Source organism: Netta rufina, assembly GCF_964035555.1.
Source record: "Netta rufina genome assembly, chromosome: 4".
NCBI lineage: Eukaryota > Metazoa > Chordata > Aves > Anseriformes > Anatidae > Netta > Netta rufina.
The window spans coordinates 50,875,932-50,897,795 of NC_140127.1; the positions used below are offsets into that span (position 1 = coordinate 50,875,932).

Below are 21,864 nucleotides of genomic sequence, written 5' to 3' on the forward strand. Positions count from 1 at the left end.
TTCTTCCTCCTAAGATGTGAGGACTTACAGGCAGATCCAAAGAAAGCTTGAGATTGACTACAGAGGCGATCAGATACCTGATCAGATAATGAGGAACTGCAAGCAGAGGGCATTTTCACACCAGGGGAGAGGAGGCCGTGGGATCTTAGGCCCAGAGTGAGAAAGCTGCTGAATGAATGATCTTCAGATCACAGTTTTTGCATTTGTGTCCTTACCATTGTCATTTTACTGGTTATTTAATATCAAAGAAAAGCAGCGTGTTCCCTCTCTTGTCCCATTCTTGCTACAGGTTATGAAAAAAGCTCAGAGCTGGAAGAAACAGAACAACCTGACAGCCCAAGCACTTTTCTTCCTTCTTTTGTCTCAGGCTCTGCTGTCGAGTCACTCAGCCAATAGAGAAGAAGGAAAACAGGAGGACCTCTGGTTGCAACCAGCAACAATTAGGAAGCAAGAAACTGAGGGAAAACAGCAGAGATAGGAGAAGGAATCCCCAGGTTTTTGCAGTTGATTCTATAGATAACTGAAAAAAGTAGCAATTCTTTCTTTTGCTCCTCCCCACACACACCATGTCTGTGCACGCAATTTCACATGTTCATTTGGGAACTGGTCATGATTCAGAAGCAAGCAAAAAGCCTTCACTCTAAGTGACAGTCAACAGACAGGTAGCCCAGCAATGTTAAGAAGATAAGTGAAAACTGTGTTTTCTGAAACTAATGGTTTGAAAGGAAAGGAGATAGACATTGGCTTAAAAGAAATAACACAATGTTATTGCTAGCGCTGCTTTCAAGTTAACAATGCAAAATGAGGGTACACTAAATATCTTTGTCAAGACTGTCCTCATCCACTTGCACTAAAATTCACAGAAAGGGATCTTAGCATAGGGTCAGCTACTACTGAAGGAGGACCACACATTACCAAGGAGGCCAGCACGACTGAAAAGACAACACAACAGAAAGTAATGCAAAAAAAAAAAAAAAAAAAAGGAAAGAAAAGAAAGAAAAAGCGAGGTTCGTTTCCTTTCGTTGTCTTGGCTGCCTGCACCCTCTGCTCACTTGCAATGACGGACTTTTCTTCTCTCCGCATCTCAATTAGGCTGTGCCAACGGGCGGGGAAGGGAATGGCGATGAGAGGGGGCCGGGGGGCGGCCACTTTCCCGCACCACACCGCAGGCCGTTCCCACGGCGCGCTCAACAAGCGGCGACCGAAAGGCCGAGGAGGGCCACCCAAAGCGCTGTTTGTCGTTTGTTTGTTTGTTTGTTTATTTATTTATTTATTTATTTATTTATTTAGGGGGGTGGCGTTCCGTTGCGGACGCGAGGCCACCGCAGCCCCCCTGTCAGGAGCGGCCGTTTCGGCAGGGTGACTTGCATCTTCCCTGCCCCCGCGCCAGCAACGGGGCCGGGGGGGCCCCGTTCCCTCTCTCTCCCCCGCCGAAGCCCACCCTCCCCGTCCCCTGCTCCCAGGTAGGGTTCCCGGGGATCGCCGCCGGCCGCGGGTAGCCCTATGGCCACTAACGGCCGCGGCGTGGCCACTAAACGGGGCTGCCCCCCCGGCGGTGGGCGCTCGGCTGGGGGCGGCTCGACCGCGGTCCCCTCCATGAGCCCCGTGACACGCCGTGGCCCCCCTCCCTCGGCTGCGGTGTGCCATAGAGAGGCGAGGAATGGTTAAACCCCGGTCTTTTTATACATGCGTCTTTTTTTTTTTTTTTTTTTTTTTTTTTTTTCCTTCGTCTTGGGGCTTTCAGCTTACAGAAAAGGAAAGCATCTGATGCGTCTGCTCACATGCCACTTTTGGTCATACGTTGCTTCTTTGCACAGAGCAGGATCGCTGGGAAAGATGGAGATACAATAAGTTGCTAGTAGTGAAAAGTGCTGCAGAAATAACCTGGCGGTTTCGCTTCTCCACCGAAGTGACATATTTTTTTCCTCGGGTTAAGTTGAAACCGCTGCCTGGCGGAGCCTGACTGTAGCTGAGAGTGGGTTTGTGTTTTTCTTGCACCGTTAGGTTTTGCAAAGAGCGGCGATGAAGAGGAAGCTGGCACCCTCCAAGATGCAGTTGGTTCTTCTCGTTTTATTGGTGTGGCTACCAACAAGGTGAGGGGATGTTTAATTGTGTCATTCGGTGCAAACATATATGTTATGATCTTCTAAGGGTAAGCTTGTGTGAGACGTTATAGAAGCGGAGTGTATAGTAATGTAATAAAAATCTCTCTTAGCTGTTCGAATGCAGTATTACATAGTTTCCAGAGCAAATGCCGTGGGAGAAGGCAGTCCGGGGATCATAATAAATGCTAACGACTTGTCCTTAAACAGTTTGTGAATTAATGCTTTATTTCATTGTGTCAAAGAACTAAATTTTAAATGCCTTATTGTAAAATCTGATTCTCAAAGATATATTAGAGTTACCCTATCACAGTGATTCTGTACCATACAGAACAGTTAAGATGGAGAAATAGATTATTGTGGTCAAATAGCAAATCATAGTCTAAAATAATGCTGGCTTTTTTTTCTTTTTTTTTTTTTGATATGGGCATGTCTTTTTTTTTGGTCTCTTTTTTGGTCAACATAACAGAATTCAGAATGATACTTAAGCTTTACACCTCTAGGTGGAGATAGCATACAACTTCACAATCTCATATAATAAAACAATAGCTTCATTTATTAATCAACTTTTTTATTTTGTTTGAAGTTCCTCATTTCTAATGTGACAACATAAGAGAAAGTAATTTTAATCATACAATTAGTTTTGTGTTTCCCATGGACCCTAAACATCCATAAATTGTAGTTTGTAACTTTGGTTTACTTGCTTTGGTTCTCACTGCAGTAGGTCTTGTCCTAATATGGTACTGGTCATAAGCTAAATAATGCAAGTTTCAGATGATTTAAAATGTCTATATTCATCTTTGTCTATTTCCTAGTGAACAAAATATTTCCTGAAACTATATTTCCTATTTCACTTTATACCTAACAGTGGTGCAGCATTAGTTGAGTCACAGTGGGCCAGATCCTGCAAACCCTACTCAAGTGAGTAATCGCACTGACGTCAAAGAGGCTACATGCGTAATTAAGGAGTTTATGCCTGAGTAAAGTTTGCAGGATTAAACCCTAATTTGATACAATTGTATGATCTAGTTTTTTTCATGGTATCCTGACTTCAAAAAAAAACAAAACTGTTATATCTGAAAAAGAAGCTTAAAAATGGCAGATACTTAGAGCACAGAAATACATTAAAAAACAAAAAAAAAAAAAAAAGAAAGTGAATTATCTAGTAATTAAGAATAAACTTATATAACAGTAATATCACACATGATGTTTTGGTATTTGTTATAAGTTATCTGATTTGCGTTGATTATGTGGTTTGTGTAATGGAAAGCACAGATTGCAAAGATTTACATGTAAATACTTCCTCCATGCTGTTGAATTGGGGACCAACAAAAAGCCATGTCTTTAATCATTTTATATCTTGCTTGAAAGAAAATGTCACCTAAAGCCACTTCTGGTTTAGAGTAGGAAGAAAGCATGCTCATTTTTATGCTGTAATTAGTCATTCAGAATGGCTTGATCAGTAGCTTATTTAGGGATGATAACTACTCAAAATTTCATATCAAACATGTAGATGGCTAAAAAAGCTATAAATTATAGTGCATGTAGCAAATGATGCTTTGCTTCCTTAATACTTAATGCTCTCCTATTAAGTATGTACTTAATGAGCTTGTGCATTTCACATGCATGGTACCTAAAATTGTCGGTACAGCAACATTTGCATGTGTAAGGGTTTGTGCAAGGCAGAGTTTTCCTAGTATGCAAAACCTTTGGTTTGGGTGTCCAGGTCTGGGAGAACTGTTCCTAGCCACAGCTGTGGGCAGCAGGTTCGTGCTCCAGCCCCTGGTCTATTCCATAGTCTATGACCCATAAATACTGGAACATCTCTTTCTTTGTCGGGAAAGTTTGAAGCAATTGATGACCTATAGATTTTTCTTGACACTACATATATGTTTTTTTCTATCTAACTTTTATAAGGCTTGTCTGCATCTAGTGGAACCTCAGATAGTGCTTTTTATAACAAAACAGCATTTTAAAAACAGGAAAGCTATCTGCAGCTATCCTGCAGCTTACTAGTCAGCGTCGTTGTTCCCACCCACCAAGTACTGACATCAGAGGACTCCCTGAGCATGATTGCTGGAGTTTTCCCTCATGTTGGTTCTTCTGGTCATGTACTTAACATAACCATTGGGTGGAGGCATATCCACAGGATTTATCCAGAGAGAGAGAGTACACTTAGGTGCTGACTGATAGAGCAGGGCTGGAAGGAGACAGTTCTGTGTGTGGGAACTCAGGTTATCAGTCTGGAAGTGACATGCCACTGGGACCTGGGAAGCTCTTCCAGGCTTTTGTACCTGGACAGCCAAATGTGTTAGTGCAGCCTCACTGTGATGTAATATTGAATAGAAGTAGAGGCTACTGGAGAATCACTACCAGGAAATTTTAAGTGATATGCCATAGACTGTTATGTTTCTGACCATATTATACATAAATTGTGTATTCATAGACTCTTAATTGCACTTTTTGTGTTAGAAGGCAAAAAGGTAAATATTCAAGGCCAGCCGGCAAAAACTGCATGTTGAGTGTATACTAAAACATATCTAGCATTTTCTAAAATGTAAAATATCCATTTAGATCAGTGCTGGCTGACTCCCTGGAAGACGAAGCTAAGAATAACATCACCATCTTTACAAGAATTCTAGACAGACTTCTGGATGGTTATGATAATCGTCTTAGACCTGGATTAGGAGGTAAAAAAAAAATAATAAAAAAAAATTTAAAGATTGATTTTAAAAAGCCAGTTTTACTGTACAGATTTTATGTGGTGATATTCTTTTTTTTTTTTTTTTTTCCCTAACAACTGATATGTATTTTTATAAATTATTTATAACTATATTCACACAGTTGAATCATTTGAAGTTTGAGGAAGATAACATCTATGAATGGAAAGGAGGCACTTTCACACATTTATCTTAAGTAAGAGAAAAAAATCTGAAGATTTAACATAGTAAAATGGAATGAGAACAAAAATAACATCTAAATTTGTTATTCCAGTCAGGATTTTTTTTTTTTTTTTGAGCTAGGAACACAGGCTTGATTCCCTGCAATATGACGAGTGCATGTTTTTAGAAATATGCACAAATGTTTTGTACGGTATGTAAAATTCACATTTTAGATTCATTCCTTGGCCTGGTAAATCCAATGGGAATGTTGTATTTTTTACTTCATTGAAAATTAGGGTTTGACTCATTAATAGAATTTGTTCCTGGGTACCTTTGGTCATTAAAAAAAAAAAGGGGGGGGGGGGGGAGAGAGAATACTAGAGAACAGAAATCCCTGCATTTGTGCCACGGCTGTCATTTTTTTTTCCAAAAAGTCAGTTCATATTATCATTTTCAAGCTCTATGCCAGTAAATGTAACTATGTAAGCAAGGAACTTAAATAATTTGGTATTGCAAGTATTGTGCAGAATAATCTGTATGGTATGGGGAGGGGCATGATGCCTTGTTTTTGACAATACTTTGCCTACTGTTATTATTTATGTGCTATTTATACTGAGTAACAAATATTTATGCATCAATAATAACACTATTATTATTACTATTCGTAACAGTTTTGGTAATGGTAGTTTTCAGCTTGGAGACTGTTTCAGCTTACTAAAGCTAATTCTAGTGCAAAATTCCTGGGAGCTGTTGCTACTCCTGTTGATTTCAGTAAGATCAGGATCAAAGCTAAAGATCTGCTCAGACCTCCATGGAATTTACCCCAAGAAACTCCATTTGATCAAATTAGGAGTTAGTTAAAGCTCACAGTTTTAACAAACACTCTTCCATCCTGACCTGTGGCTCTGCTGCTGTTCTAGTTCCGGAGAATCTTGACTTGCATCTGACGCAGCATAAAGTGGGAGCTAGCACTGGCTGGCAACAGCTTTCTCATTTTACATTAGTCTTAATCTGAAATATCTTCTTTTTTTTTTCAGTTCTGTCCTCTGATACACTCGAGATTTGTGAAATAGTTTATATGAAGGACTGTTGTATTTACATAATCCATAAAATGAGATTTTCAGCATTGTAGATGTGAGAATCCATATAATGATATTTTACATGGAGATTCAATTTTTCTGCAAAATACTTGATTTTAAGAACTTGGACATAATATGAACATACAGTGCTTTGCAAGAAACTTGCAGAAACATTTCATATCACAAACTTGAGTTTAATTTGCAGGGCTTGTAATCATGGTTTTTATTAGAAAAAAAAAAAAAAAAGTTCTTTTCCTGTTTACAAAAAAAGGATGTGCTATTTAATGAGAGCAGTCTGCAGTTCCTTTGCATATCATGTGCTCTTTTGAATATTAAATTTTATATTTTTTATAACATGAATTTTGAAAACAAATTTATATTTATTTTATATTTTCCATTAAATCTACTTCAAAATATCTTCCACTTTTTCTTTGCCAGGCCTTCTAGGTAATTAAAATATACTTTGGGAGCATAAAAATTAAAGAATTAACATCTGTTTGGTATTGGCATACATGGCAATCAACCCATGCAGAACATGTGTGAAATGAAACTATGTCATGCATATTAAACTGTGATGATTCATGATGCATTAATGGTAATCTGCAAGAGTCCTTCAGTTGTGGATGGACAGATTCTGATAGTTTAAAACAATACTTGCAAAATTCAGTCATGATAATCTATGATACAAAATGCACCAAACAATGCTTTTTTATTTAATGCTTAATAATTATGGAGATTCCTATTTCAGAAATTTTGTAGCAATTTATTCCCTTTTCTTTGTTAACCTGTACTCTGAAAAGGAAAATGGATATTATTACTATTCTGTTTTCCTTTTTTAAAGACACTATGTGCTTAGTGAGTCCTGATAATTTCTAAAAGTGCTTTTGCATAAACTACAGTACTTTGACCATGCTGCATGTCATTAATTTAATATCCTTAGGTTCAATTCTGTTCCAGTTGCATTTCTATGATTCTGAAATAATTCAATTGAAACTAGTAGAGCATTTGCTTTGGTATAGCAGCTTGCATTATCCTCCTAGGCTGCTATGACTGCTATGACTGCTAGGCTGCTATGACTGCTGTCACAATCTGGCCTGACGTGTGGTACACCAGAACAGTCCAGGGTCTGAGATAGATTCTTTTAAAGTGTTTTCTGAAAGCAAGAGTTGTTCACCAGCTCACTTTCACCTGTTGTAAAAGACATTTTTTAGAGATGTCTTATAGCAAAATTCAGTTCATTGTAAAGAATAACTCAGCTCACAAACGTTTTTAATAATGAAAAGTACTACCTTAACATTGGTTATTTTAGCTAATTATTGACCAGTAAAATGGAAATGTAAAGGCTTTTTCAGAGGCTGTATATAAATTCAACTAAGTAATTGCTTGAGAATTTGTCCTAGATTTTAGGGATAGATTTATAATGGATTTTACCATGAGACTTTGTGTGAGTGTTTTCAGTGGGTAACTTGGTGCTTTACTGATAAAAAGATACACCGGAGAACTGAATTATTTTGTATGCACTGTTAGGGAAACTTTAATGTTTACTGTTGATGCAGCGCTCTCAGAAAACAGGTCTTGGCTATTGGAAAGTCTTCCTAGCATCTGGGATCTTTGAATGATGTATGATTACTATAGCAATGCAGAAGCTTGCAAAATGGATGTGACTAGGGAAAGGAAGACACTGTACTGTCCCCTGAAGTCAGAGACATCTCATAGCACTTAAATAATACTCAGACATACCACATTAAAATAGATATGCATAAGGATATTCAAGGGGATATAAAATTTTCTCTGCACTCATATTATGCTAAACACTGGATTGTAGTTGGAACTGTCTTGACTACCCTCACATTTTTGACATGAACTATTTTACCTGAACTTCACATGCAATTTCTGTTTAGTAATCAAAATAAATTCCAACTTCTGTTTCAAAACAGATTCCTATTCAAAACAAATATGACATTAGAACTATTTTGAAAGAAACACAGCCATGCAAATGATAAGCCATAAAGAGTTCCATTGTTTATGATATTCTTCAAAATCATGAAGGTATTTTCTTCTGTATTTGCTGCAATGTTTATAAGATGCTTAGATAGAACTTTTTCATGAATCCTTTGATTTTTATTATCATGTAGAAAAAGCAATCTACAAGCAATGGGCACTAAAAGTGAGCAAGGGAGCAAAAGAGACTTTAGATTTTTAAACAGTGAGACAACAAAATGTTGAAGCTAAGATACAGCTACATTCAAACCGGGAACTAATTAAATTATGTATGTTCTGTCTGCTTTCCTCTGCCCTATGGACAGCCATGATTAAAGGAAACTGAGCCATAGAATAAGGTAATCCCTTCTTGTAATATTTTGATACTTGTTTGTATTAGGTATCTTAGCAATAGCATAATTTTTTATTTAAATGGTAGCTTCTTTTTAAATACAGAAACGAGAAGTAAAGGAGAAGTGATGGAGATTGGGGCTGGGATTTTGATATTATGTTGGGTACTTCAATAGGCTTACTATCTCTATAAGCTAGTCAGCCTGCATTCCTTTCTCATGTTTGAAATTGCTTTTTTGCAGCATCTATAGAATTCCTGTTAATTTTACCCTCCAAAATTTATAAAATATGATTGAATACAAGAGTTAATTAGAAAATACAAAATTTAAATGTTGAAAATAAAGTAGTGGGAAGTAGGAAGAAAAGACAGAGGATTGGACTTCATAGCCTACATGCTAAATTTTCAATTAACGTGTTGACATTGAAAATAACTACACAAATTTATACTGCTTGAGAATCTTTCTGCAAACTGTGATCAATCTCACCAACTTCAGGAATGACATTGGATATAAAAGTTGGTTATTCAAAAAACTGAAAAAGATCAGACAATAGGTAGGTGGAAACTACACACCATTGGAGGTCCCATTTAGAAAGATTCATCTCCACTGCAAGGTGACTTTCAGATGTTTTGATTGATTTAAACAAGAATCTCCATTGTGTTTAGTTAGAAACATATTTTTTTTCCACAACATTTTAGAAATAAATTGAACAGGAAAACTAAAGAGAACTGAGAATTATTGCTGATTATTGTTATCAGGGATATGGTGAACAGTGAGCACTTAAGGGCTTGATCATCCATCTTTGCATTTGTGGATATACTGTTGCCTTGAATTGGTGTAGTAGTGTAGAAAATCAGACTGATTAAAAGTTGTTTGATGTGCTTGCTAATACGAGCTAAAAAGGAAGATTTTTTTTTTTTTTTCAGAGAACTTGATTTTCAATATCAGAAGAGTAATATACATTCAGATATGTATGTATCAGAGATATGTATATCTTCGGTTGCCAGGAAGCAAGGCCATCATCATATGCTGATAATATGGAATATGCTAAGTTTAGGGCAGTGTATTTATATGTCACTGTGATTCAGAGAGTTTTTGATCAGCTTCAGAAACATCAGTAGCTGTTTTTGGTAGCCTCATTGTGCTTGATACACATACAGAGCACCTTAAAAGAAGGTCCTTGGACTCTTTTTGTTGCAGAACACTCCAGGGAAGCTATCACTACTGATTTTAAAGGAAAGTTTCACTATTGTTTCTAAAGGAACATGTGCTCAGTCTGTTCCCTTGCTCAGTCTGGTTACTACTTTAGTGCTCCTTTGCTTCAGTTTCATCTTTTGGAGAAGGTAATGCCTCTGCCTGGATGTAGTGCACAGCAGTTCAGAGCAGCAGCTGCATTTTCTGAAAGCCCACTATGTATGTAGTTATTCTGGGTTGCAAAGGAATAAATACTGTATGCTTTTCCTTAAGGTTCACATGGAATTTGGTCATAGTGTTAGTTATTAACATAATGTTAATTAAGTCCTAATAGTTCATTCAGAGGAGTCAGTGAGACACTCAGATTAATTTATGTTAGACTTGCTAATAATAATAATAATAATAATAATAATAATAATAATAATAATAATAATCTAATAGTCTAGGGAATAAATCACTATGGGACTGGAAGGATAAAAAACCCTCAGAAACTCTTGTGCCACTGAAGAGCAAACCAGTGAAAATGTTACGGAATAGTATACTGGCTGAGGAGCTTTTTTTTTTCTCAAGGTGAAAGTCTGTGGATAAAACAACAGTGAAGATGTGAAAATAAAATCGTTACAACTGTGAAAAGTATTGCAATTATGGAAAGTGTTGCACAGCACAAAGTGACAAAATGTTATGCTTCACAACCTTTACCAAAAATCTGGCTACTTTGCTGTAAAGTTTATATGCCTATAAAAGAAACTTGTCTGAAAAGATCACCCAGTTCACTGAACATGTATATTCTATATCTTTTTTTTTTTCACTTTTTCCTGGAAAAGTATCAGCATTTGCTTATAAATACTGCTGATGAAACCAAGACTTTATTAAGGATATTAATTTGTGGAAGAAGATACTGCATTATCTTCAAATTTCTGTGGGGTTCATTGTAGCTCATTGTAAATCAGATTGACAGGATTGTTTAGCTTTTCAGACAGTTTTGATGGGCTAAGACAAACGTTACATTTTTTTTTTTTCTTTCAATGATATTTAAGTAATACATACCTAGAATACTAGGTTATTGTGAAACTGTTGCAATCCAGTGGCCTTGCTGGTCTCTGAGGTGTTCTACTGTTGGTTGCTTCCCTGTAAGACCTTTTACCATGTTATATAAATCTTGCAATCAGTTTGCTATCTGAAATACAGATTTATTTTTCACTCAGGTTGACTGGTTTTGATAGACAAGGACCAAAGGACTGCATTTCTTATTACTCTTATTACTCTTATGAAATGATACCACATATGTACTTATATTAGAAGTATAAGTATTGTGTAATTGACTCTCTCGGAAACATTTTCAGAAATACTTAAGTATATTAGAAATTCATCCAGGATATGTTTACTGGATTTTAATGAATTTCATGGATTTTATCAGTGGATTTTATCCAGGCATAGAGTGAATTTAAAATGTAGAAAGCAATGTGTATATTGCTCACAATTAAACAAACAAACAAACAAAAAAACAAAACCCACATTAGTTATTCTGTAGCAATAAAGACCCATTTCATAATACAAAATTAATAGTATTCTGGCTTACACTAATGGGTGTACTTACAAACAGTATCAGGAAGTATCAGGAATGCTTATTGGTATGATGTAGCCTTGGAGTATTCCACTTTGTATATTCTTTGTATAGTAGGCATACCGAAAGTTACAGGTCAAATCTTTTCTTTAATAAGGTATACCAAAATAGAGTGCCAATTGAAGAATGTAAGAAGGAAGCTGTTGAGATCTCATATTCAACTATTCAACTGTATAAACACCTAAAGGTTTAAAAGTTTCGGTGAAGAACCATCGGCTAATAAAAGCATTGATCTAAAATAAAAATTCACACAGTGTATGTAGGACACTGACAATATTTGGAGTAACTCTACCCTTCAGAGAGTTAGCAAAATGGACCTTATGAATATGCTGAATTTAAGAAAAAATGGTAGTTACATCACGCAGTATGTGAGTCAACATCACTGTTTTGTTTATGTTTTTGGTCATGCAACAGTGACCAATCTTTAAGCAAACAGTTGTGCGTAACTATTTATTTCAAGCCAGTTCATTAGCAAAAGTTGACATTTTATTTTCAATGGCAACTTAAATAGACATCAGAACTCTTTCAGCTTCTTTGCATATAAAAAGTTAATTTTTTTTTTTTTTTAAAAACTTAGTTCTTGCAGCATCTAATGGCAAATATATATTTAATTATATTTCCTGTGTTTTAGCACCTCAGCTGCCATGAACTTTTTACTACATGTTTATATTCTGCATAATGTAACAGGCTTCTTCTCCATACTAGGCCTGTTTGTGGTTGAAAACAAGGTAACAATATTATCTTTTTATGAGCCATAATAAAAGAGAGAAGAAATGTGATTTCTCTTTTGCTTTAGGTTATAACTATTAGGCCAATGATAGTGATTTTCTACATAGTCACAGAGAAGTGAGCAACACAGAGGTTGCTCAGAGAAGTGTTAGAATCTCCCATCTTTAGAGACACAGATTAAAAAAAAAAAAAGACAAAATATGACCTGGACAACCTGATCTGTCTTCAGATTTGGGTCTGCCTTGGACCTTAGAGAGGTCCTTTCTAAACTGAATTATTCTAAGATTCAGTGACTTCAAGACAGCAAGACATTGAAATAATGTCTGAAGCTTTCCATCTTAATTGGCAACTGTGAAAAAATGAATTTTAGAACATCAGTTCTGGAAGACAGCTGAATAAAAGTATGTGTGTCGATCAAGCGCTGAAACTGCCTATGGACAGTAGGATGCACAGTGTTGTACGGCTTCTGCATTTATTATTCAGAGTAGAAGATTTGGATTAAACAGAAAAGGTCGGGAGAAATACAGAGGACATATCCTTCTTATGGTCTTTGTCTTGAATTACTCAACATTCAGCAGAAACTGAGACTTGACTAATAGTCTAAAAATGACTGTAGCCATCTTTTTCCCACCATCACCATAATCTAGATTCCTGAAGATTTTTAAATATGGGAAAAAGTATCTCTGAGGAGAGGTACTGTATTTCATCAGACATTCCCAGTATACTTTGTCATTATTAGATAGGCAGCGTATGGGGAACTGAAAAGTTTTACAGTGCTGTCTGTGCATTCTGAAGCCTGGCACTTCCTCACAGAACACCGAGGAACATGCTAAACTTTGCTCTTCTCAAATGTTTTCCTGAGGGAGATCTGCCTTTTTTCTTCTTTATCTCTCTCTCTCTCTATATTTTTTCTTCATATTTGCCCCTCTATTCTTCTGAATATCAAACTGGGAATATATCTACCTCACAGTCCCAGGACTCCATTTCATGCATTCTTCTAGAAAATACCTCTCTTCTTTATCAAAATTCCATCAATTTATTTCAATCCATCTAAACACAGTTTTACCCAGATCCAGGCCTGATACGCTGTACAGAAGCAGTCGTCTAATTTTGGATTTTTTTGTGGTGTGAAACTCAGACTTGACTTAGCCTCCTCCCAGATATGGTTGCTTATCCAGCTTCCTGAAAGATTTCATATCTAATGAAACCTGATTGAGGAGGTTGAGAATGAGGCAAAGGCAGCTTCCTTGCTAAATAGAAAATAAAGATCCTTCTCTACTCACAGATTGTGTGGCCCTCCTTTTGTGCTGGTACATTTTTGTTGGTGTTATTTAGTGGCCTGTGATAGATCTGTTGCTTCTGGCAATATTCCTATCCACCTATTATGCTTCTGTTTTCTTTTAGAGTCACAATTTCATGACCATTTTAAATAATCTTTTCAATGCACAAACTAGTGTATTCAATTTCTAGAATTAGTAGCATGTAAAAAGTTATGTCATCAACAAGGATCATGTAGGACATTTTAATTGCCTGTACATTAAGACTGCTTTTTTTTTTTTTTTTTTTTTTTTTTTTCAATATTTCTTGAATTGGAGAGATAAAATGGCAATTGGCTGCTTTTAAAAAAACTGGCAGATTAAGACAGCTGATTTTTTTTTTTTTTTTCCAAATACCCACTGTAAGCTTGGAAGTGGAATAAAAAAAATCAGTTTTACCATTAGAGGATGTGCATAATTTTCTATGTAAATGTTTTTCAATTATGAGTCATCTGTCTCAAAAACAGCTATAGAAGGTATATCAGACAAAGTTTTATGTTGCTGTATAATTAGACAGCTTGCTAAATTAAAATATTGGTAGAAGATTTTGAGTTAATATTGTCAAAAGTCTAATAAATACTGATTATAAGAATTAAGGTACTTGAATATGTCAAGGGTAATCTTTAAACACATTTTAATGTCTGTTTTTTTTCAGGTTAATACATGAATTAGATTAATCACAAGCTGAAGGAATTTTTATTTACCACTGTCATCCTAATAGCAGTTTGCTTTTTAATTCAAAATACATGAGCACTATTTTTATGAAATTGTCTTTACTTTAGGATAGTATGATTCTGCTGGCCTTCTGGAAGTTTTTTTTTTTTCTATTTGGGAACCATTTATATGATTACTTTGTAGCAAATAATTATTGATTTAAATTCCTTGATTCCTTGCCATATGTTGAGAGCTATTTAATAATCAGAGCAGGTAACCCCATGAAAAAAAGTGTAAATCAATCTCTCTCTTGCTTGGGATTATTATGCACCTCAAAGGACACAAAACATTTTAGTAAAGTTGTGTAGCTGCCATCAGAGATTGAATTTACTTACATCTGACCAAATTACATTAATTTGCCTGTCAGTACATTCGTATGTGGTTCTGTGCATGCATTTCTTGTTGAACCAGTAGAAATCCTGCATCAAAAGTCATGATCTGCAACTTGTGCAGGAAAAGATGTGGATGCCCCATGTTCAGTCTGGTTACTCTATATTTTGTCCAAACTTTGTTATGTATCTCATAATCTTGTAATGATAAGGCTATTAGAATTGATTGCAATACAAATTCAGTGCAGTGGACCACTGACTATAATTATGTTCTAAAATATAGTTCAATAATTATTGGTTAAAAACTGATGTATGCTATAAAATATACAAGTCCATTATATGTTCATCATGGCTCTCAGAAATACAATGAAAGTGTGTTGGAGAACTTGTACTACTTTGCAAAAGAGGTAATCTTTCCATTTGAGTAAGTACTAAAGATACACTAGGGTGAAATAACTGGTAAGTATGATCCAACTTGATCATCCAGTGATGGAACAAATCCATGTCTTCAAGTCCAAATACTGTTTTACAGGTCCTATAATTTCTAACACCGATTTGACTTGAATGGAGAGGTTTATGCAAAAAATGTATTTCAGCTGGATGAAAAGATGACTTCTAAATGCTCTTTTTATTTTTCTTTTTTTTTTTTCTTTTTTTTTTTGACGAACTTTTTTATCGAAGTGTACAAAGGTTTCTTGCATTTGGGATCTTTCATGTGAATGTAGTTTTCTGGAGTTACTAATTTGTATTTATCATGGTTTATGTTTTAATTTCAAAAATGACATCATCCTGATCCCTTAAATACCTGAATGGCAGAAAAACAATGAATGACTGAAAGATTACTCTGTCATTAGGAATGCTTCATCTCTTTGTTGGTTTCCATTGCTCGGCACTAATTCTCTCATTCAAGAGAGGTAATTCTCTTCCTACACATTCCCTGATTTTTCTTTCTTGCATTCATTTTTAGTTGTCATGAAATAACAGATTCTTCAGACCACTTCTGTGAGATGATTGGGAGTGATTAGTGCCATCCCTTTCCATTCCCTCTAGTGTGCAAGACTTTCAGCACAACACCAGAGAGCAGGAGGAGAAAGGATTTTTGTCTTTTAGAATTTAGGTGTGGGCTGGAGGGACAATCCCTGCCCTGAATGCATCTGCCTAATGTTATAGATTTCCTCACTGACGATCTAAGAGCTGCTGTGGATGCCTTTTCATTCTCATTATTTGAAGTCACTAATATTTTTCCGCAATGAATCGAAGAATAAGGAAAAAAAGTCCCTTTGCATGAGAAGTTGAGGAGCAACAGTAGTGTGGAGTATATAAATGAGAAAAAGCAGAAGTTTGAGCCTTACATTAAGTGCTGTGTTGATAAAAACCCTCTGTAGTCCTGAGGGTATGCCATGGTATTTCACTGGGTGTCTTTGTCAGTGTCCCCAGTGTTAACTGAGTAACAAACCATTAACTTCTTTATACTAGATCTTTAAATGTGAACTTGGTACTGCATTGCCTCATGTAGTTTCTGAACAACAGTTTTCCTACTGGAAAATTTAATAATTAAATAAAGATGAGAGGGAGAAATATAAATGCCTGTTGTTTGAGATAAGGGAATGGTAATACCTTCCAGTCTGTGGGGTGTTAAAGAAGTTAGAGAATTCTATATTGTTGTTGCCAGGCATTTTGTCTTCAGTTAACCATAAGAAAAATGAACAGATAATCTTGTTTGCTACTCCATAACAGGCTAATTCTAAATTAAATAAATGTTTTAAGATAATATTCTGTGGAAAATGCTGTCTGCATTCTTAGAAAGCCAAAGTATCTGCTTAGGAGAATATGTACATTAAGAAATTGGGACTTCACTGATTCTAATTAAACTCATGTTGCCATCATTTAAAAAAAATAATTATGCTGTTTTATGTAGCCAATCATTTTGTATTTTCTGCCTGTACAAAACTGTTAATTTAATATTAAAGGAAAATCTTGTCCCGTATATATACACCTGTCCATATATAGAAGCTTGAACAGGTTCTGAAAGTCCCGTGGACAGCCAGACAGGAATTCTTTTGTCTGAGCAACCATAAAAGACAAATTGGAGGCTGCTTTATCCAAGTTCTGGGAGTACTCTGGGAGTATGCTTTAGAGGAGATTCTGGGAAACACTGCTATCTGTAAAGTACCTTGGAGACTCAGCCATGGTACTTTTGAGTCCTTCAATACTCTTCTTGTAGGCATATTACACAGCCTTAATGTAAGACCATTTTTATTATTAACTGGATAACAGAATAATAACTGACAAGTCTGTAACATGTTGAAGCGGGATTTTAAAAAAAAAAAAAAAAGAAAGAAAAGATTGTCCCCATAACTGTCCATATTTTTAACTCATTTGGGGATTACTTGTTTGATTTAAGTATTAATATGAATCTCTGTTGGGTTAAACCAGGAACTCATTGTTTGTCCTGTTTAGCAAGAAGCGTATTATCTGTGGTCATCCCATGGGTTGTCCTGCTAAACAAAATATGTTAAGAATAAAAGAAGGCATCTCAGCAGCCAGTCTGATTAGTGTTGTGTCTCAAAGCCCATACCTCTGTTTCTCCTTTCCCTTCATATCAGCAATTGCAGGGATTAGGAAAGTGTAGAGAATGCTTGTCTGTTCTCATGCACTCTGGGTATTTTGGGGTGTTAACATACAAGCTACATTCAGCTGATTTTAGTAAATCAACACTAACTTTTTTGATACATTAGAATAATCTAGGTAAACATGAATCTCCAGTACTTTATAGTTATTTCAGCTGGCTTAAAATAGGATCTGCTGACTGGTTGATAGATGGATCAGCATAGTGCCTATTTTTTTTAACTGTATCACAATCTTCTGGAACATGATTATAGTATTTTAGACAGTATTACCTATTAAAATATATATTTGAGGCTCCTGTTCCCAAAAAATAAAAATAAAAATAAAAATAAAAAATCATTGAGTGCCTACTAATATACAGCTTTGTTAAATAAAGGCAGTACCTTTTACTATTATTGATTCCTCTCAAGCTTGGATGAAAAGTGCAGATCTAGCAAATGAAAAAAGAATTGTAGCTCCATTTTTAATGACTGTATAGTATATATGTTTATTAACCCTGTAGTTACTGTAATTGGATGTGATAGAATCATAATTTTCAATTCTTCTTAACTCTTTTGATCCCCAGAGGAACTCCTTCAGCCTCTGGGACTTAAGAACATGTGAATTTCATACCTCGCTCTGATAGCAGCAAGCCTTGGGAAGATGCTGATAGCTGATGACAATGAGTGTTTGCCACAGATTAGACAGGTTTTGTTTGCAGAGCTTCATCCCACTTTCTTTCAGCTTCAGGGTTCCAGCTCAGTGGAACTGAGTGGAACTGATCCAGATCAGTGATGTAGCTGATGACAGAGATACTCTCCAGAGGCTTCCTCTGAAGCCTGAAATCATCATGGAAGGCCTTTTTCACTGATGTTAGTGGCATGCCATTCAAATATTCATTATGTAATTAATAAGGATAATAAGCGCTTGGGGCAGTGTCTGTTTTAGTTTAGGAAAATGGTGTGTAGCCAAAGGGTGCAATTTTGTATGTATTATCAAAATTCTTTGGTCACTCCAGTGTGTCACTGGAGTTCTGTGGCTAACTCACATCTCCTTGGTACAGGGATCTCATGCTATTTCAGGAAATTATGAGAATTTGCTTTTGTTGAAAGGTTCTGAAGGAGAGCCACCTCTCAAAACTTGTACTTTCACTGTAAAATTGACATGCTGTTATCAGCATAAGACGAAGTGGTTCCTGAAATACAACCTTCAGAAAATCTAGGCTGAGTGATTTTGGTTAGAATAATGCCTGGGCCTGTATTACAGGAGATGAGAAACAGTAAAGGCATGTCTGAAAAATTTCAGACTCAGACACTTCATGACTGTAAAGAGAATGTAAAGATGCTGCTGTTTTAAAATTATATACTTTTATCGCGAGATGTGTTTTGGAGTACAGAGGGGGCTGGCAGTGCGAGTGCGTCAAATGTGATGATTTGTAAATACTGTGACTTGGAATAAAGTACAGACATTAAACCTGAAATCAGCCTAGAAGAGTTTGACAGGATGTCCCATGACTGTAAATATAAAGCTCATCAAATTCAAACATTTTAAAAAAGAAAGAAAAGCTTTACAATATGTTTCTAAAATCTAAGTTTCTAAAATGTTTTATTTTTCACTTAAATGCCACGTAGTTTTGATTTACTGTCAAATGTCTGGTGTGTCAGGCTGTTTCTTTTACTCCAGCTTTTCAAGTACCCATCTCAGTAAGACCACATTTATTCCAGCCAAGCTCCACTATATTTTCACTTTCATGTTTCTATTGAACTTTTATGTAACTCCAACTAAAAAAGTCTCTCTTTTTTTTTTTAAACTATTATTATAATTTATTTTAGAGCTGGATTATTTTTCATTCTTTTTGCCTCCTTTAATTGTGGGTGAGGATGTAGTGAAAAGGAAACAAATTTAATTTAAGTGGATTTTGAAGTAGTCTGGATTTATGGGAACAGATTTCATATTATCCATGTGTTTAGATTGCCCTTTGCAATCTAAATTCTTTGTATTCCTGTTTTCAGCATTTTGTTTCTCACTTTCTCAATCGTAACATCGTCAAGACTACTGCTTATAAGTGCTCATTGGCTGCAAATATTTATACAGCCAAAACATCCAGGTTATGATAATGTCTTTACATTGAACTTGGAAATTATAGGAATACTCTCTTTAAAGAATTGGGAAAAAATCCAGAAATATGTCTAGGTAATTAATTGCTATTTTAATCACTTGGCAGTTCATACCTCTGAGATTGTAAAAATGTTGCTTGAGGTGCCAAATGTCTGTGAAGTCCAACAATAGTGGCCAACAGTATCTAGTTTTTGCACTTCTGATTTGCTTCAAGCCCTCTCTTGTGCTTAAGTAGCAGCAGGATTCAAGCTAGACACTTTCATTGGCTGGCCTGATGTGACATGGGTTGCGCCAGACAGTACAATAGCCTTCTCATTGGGAATGCAGTACATTCTCGCTTAAACATCTTATTTATTTTTTACCTGATTCGGAAAATTTATCTGAATCCACCTCTCCTACTTTCCAACTGTGTTAACTAGACATAGGGCTTTTTGGTTGCTCTGGGAGAGTTGTCCCTTCCAGTGGGGACGTTTCATGTATCAGAGCACAGAGTGATACCTATATTGTTTAGTGCTGGACTGTAAAGCCATTCACAGTCTTTGGCCAATTTGCCCCATATAGACTTAGATTTGGCAATGCCTAGCTTTTATGGACCACACGTACAGTGGAATTAATTACTTCATTCAGGTTTCCTTTGTGGAACATAGGTAAAGCTAGACATGTTGTCACACCTTGGAAATGATGTGGACATACCCTTAACTGTCTGTAAAAACAGCTTAAAAGCCAATAAACTCAGTGTGGATCTGTCAAGATAAGCAATTAAAAGTGCTGAAGAGAGGCATGCAGCCGAAGCTCTTTCTTGCCAACACAGGTGAAAAATCAAGGTTTGGGTTGGAAAATGCTACCAATCTCTACTCTTTTCTGTTCACATTGTTGTGCCTCCTCTAGAGCTCATGCTATTCCTCATCTCCTGAAAACAGAGCTGTGAGATGAGCTAATAGCTTGGGATGATGAAAACTGGGGAGAGATAGCATCCTTTGTCATGTGCTTGTAGTGATGTAAAGCAGAGACATGAATTCAGTTACTGTCTATCAGGGTCTGTCTTGGCCACAAAGGTGAATTTTCTAACATAGGGCATGTTTCCTCAGTCTTTGAAAGGAATTGTTTTGCTTTGTATAGATAATTAGATATTGAGCAGACACTTCAGTTTCTGTCTGCTACATCCCATGAGTACTGCTAGGCTGTGGAATCAGTCTCTTTCTTGTTTTCTTGCTTTCTTTCTAAGTGTCTTTCTGGCCCAGTAAATTTGTAATAATATATATGGTTTGAGGAACTCAATGGGACTTGGTTGAGAGCCAGTTCCTTAGGCTGCTTGGCAGCATCAGGATATTTTTGCCTCAAGGTGGAAATATAAACAGCCAGGGAATTTTAGATACTGACGATGTTGGACAGGAGTTTGGGACTATGGGGGTTTTGAACAAATATAAGTGCAAAATTTAGTCATTATGATCTGGACCACTGAGACATTCAGATTAACTTTTATTGATTTCAGTGGAAACTCAAAGTTTAAACAGCTTTGCGGAGCTTGTCCAATGTACTTAAAAGGATAATTGGGGACCAAGGTCTGTTGTTAGCCCTACCCTTCAGTGACTTTCTTAAACTTGAGTAGGAAGCCCACAATAAAGTTAAAATTGTGTCTCAAATATCACTTGGATCTAAGCTTTTCATTTATAGATCCCTTTGGAAATATATTTAATTTTGCTTCTTGAAGCAATGAGATTTGTAAATTAAAGTTCTATTGGTAGAGACAGAAGAGAAATTAGTAAGGATAACATTTGTGTATGTGATCTATGTTCTTTTCTTCTTTTTGAGTGACAGTTAAAGCCCAAATCTGTCATATGCATGTGTGAGTTGTCTACGTAATGTGTAAATGTATCAGCTCAGAGAGAACTTCTAATTTTTATTTTTCTAGGTGGAAACAGTGCTTTTACAGTTTGCACCAGGAAACTTACATGCAGGACAAATCCCAGTAATTATCTGACTGTGGAGAAAATATCTCATTATGTGAATTGCAGATATGCCTACATTTCATTCTGTGCACATTTTGTGGGTAACCTACATGTATACCTAAAAAAGACGTCAGTTAAAAACATACCAGAAAAATGTTATATGAAGTCATACATTTTTCTTCAGAATAAAAGTATGCTGACATTTAAGTTAAATGGTTTTAGCCAGGGTAATGTATATATGTCTCTAAAGATACTCATCTCTAAAAATACACCTACTTTTAATTGAAGATCTGTATTACAGTAAGTCTCCCTTAGAGTTTATATTTTTCTTCTGTGTCAGACCTGTTGTGTTCAATTTCAGAATCCTAAGTATTACTTTGTATAAGAAAAATTCCAAGTCAAAAATGGGCTCCCACTCAGGACCAGGAATTCAGTTAGTCTGAATGACACAATGGTATTTATTTCAAGGGTGCTGCATTGTTTTTATGGGTTGTCCAACTTTATGAGTTCTGTGTAGGCCATTGTAGGGTCTCTGAAAGTCTTTACATGTAGCTGTGTAGTTAGTGTATGATATAATGTCTGTTGATAAAAGCTCTTCAGTGGGAAGTCAGTGTCTGTTGGCTTACTGTCTGTTGGCTGTCAGTTCCTGTCTCTTTCCAGTATGTCTTCAGTATATGTTTTTCTTTCTTCAGATTTCCCACTAATGTCCTACTAAGTGATTGAGAGGATGGAGTTCTTTAATCCATAACACAGGTGGATTATATATGAATAAAACTTCAACGATCTCTTGAAGAAAAGGCATCTCTTACTGGGTGTAGTAGATTTTTGCTCCCTCCCCACTGCCCAATGTGTCTGTCTGGAGCATAAACCTCTGTCCTTTTCTAGGCTACC

At 36.1% G+C, this 21,864-nt stretch overlaps 1 protein-coding gene across 1 annotated transcript in view; it reads left to right on the forward strand.

Moving 5' to 3' along the window:
- Positions 1 to 2,022: 2,022 nt before the first annotated feature.
- Positions 2,023 to 21,864, forward strand: part of GABRA2 (gamma-aminobutyric acid type A receptor subunit alpha2) — a gene marked incomplete at both ends in the record, with an annotated part of 54,245 nt that continues 34,403 nt past the window's right edge. Inside the window, 2 exons of the mRNA XM_084285881.1 lie at positions 2,023 to 2,093; positions 4,677 to 4,792. Of these exons, the coding sequence (XP_084142007.1) occupies positions 2,023 to 2,093; positions 4,677 to 4,792 (187 nt within the window). The remainder of the gene's footprint in view (positions 2,094 to 4,676; positions 4,793 to 21,864) is intronic.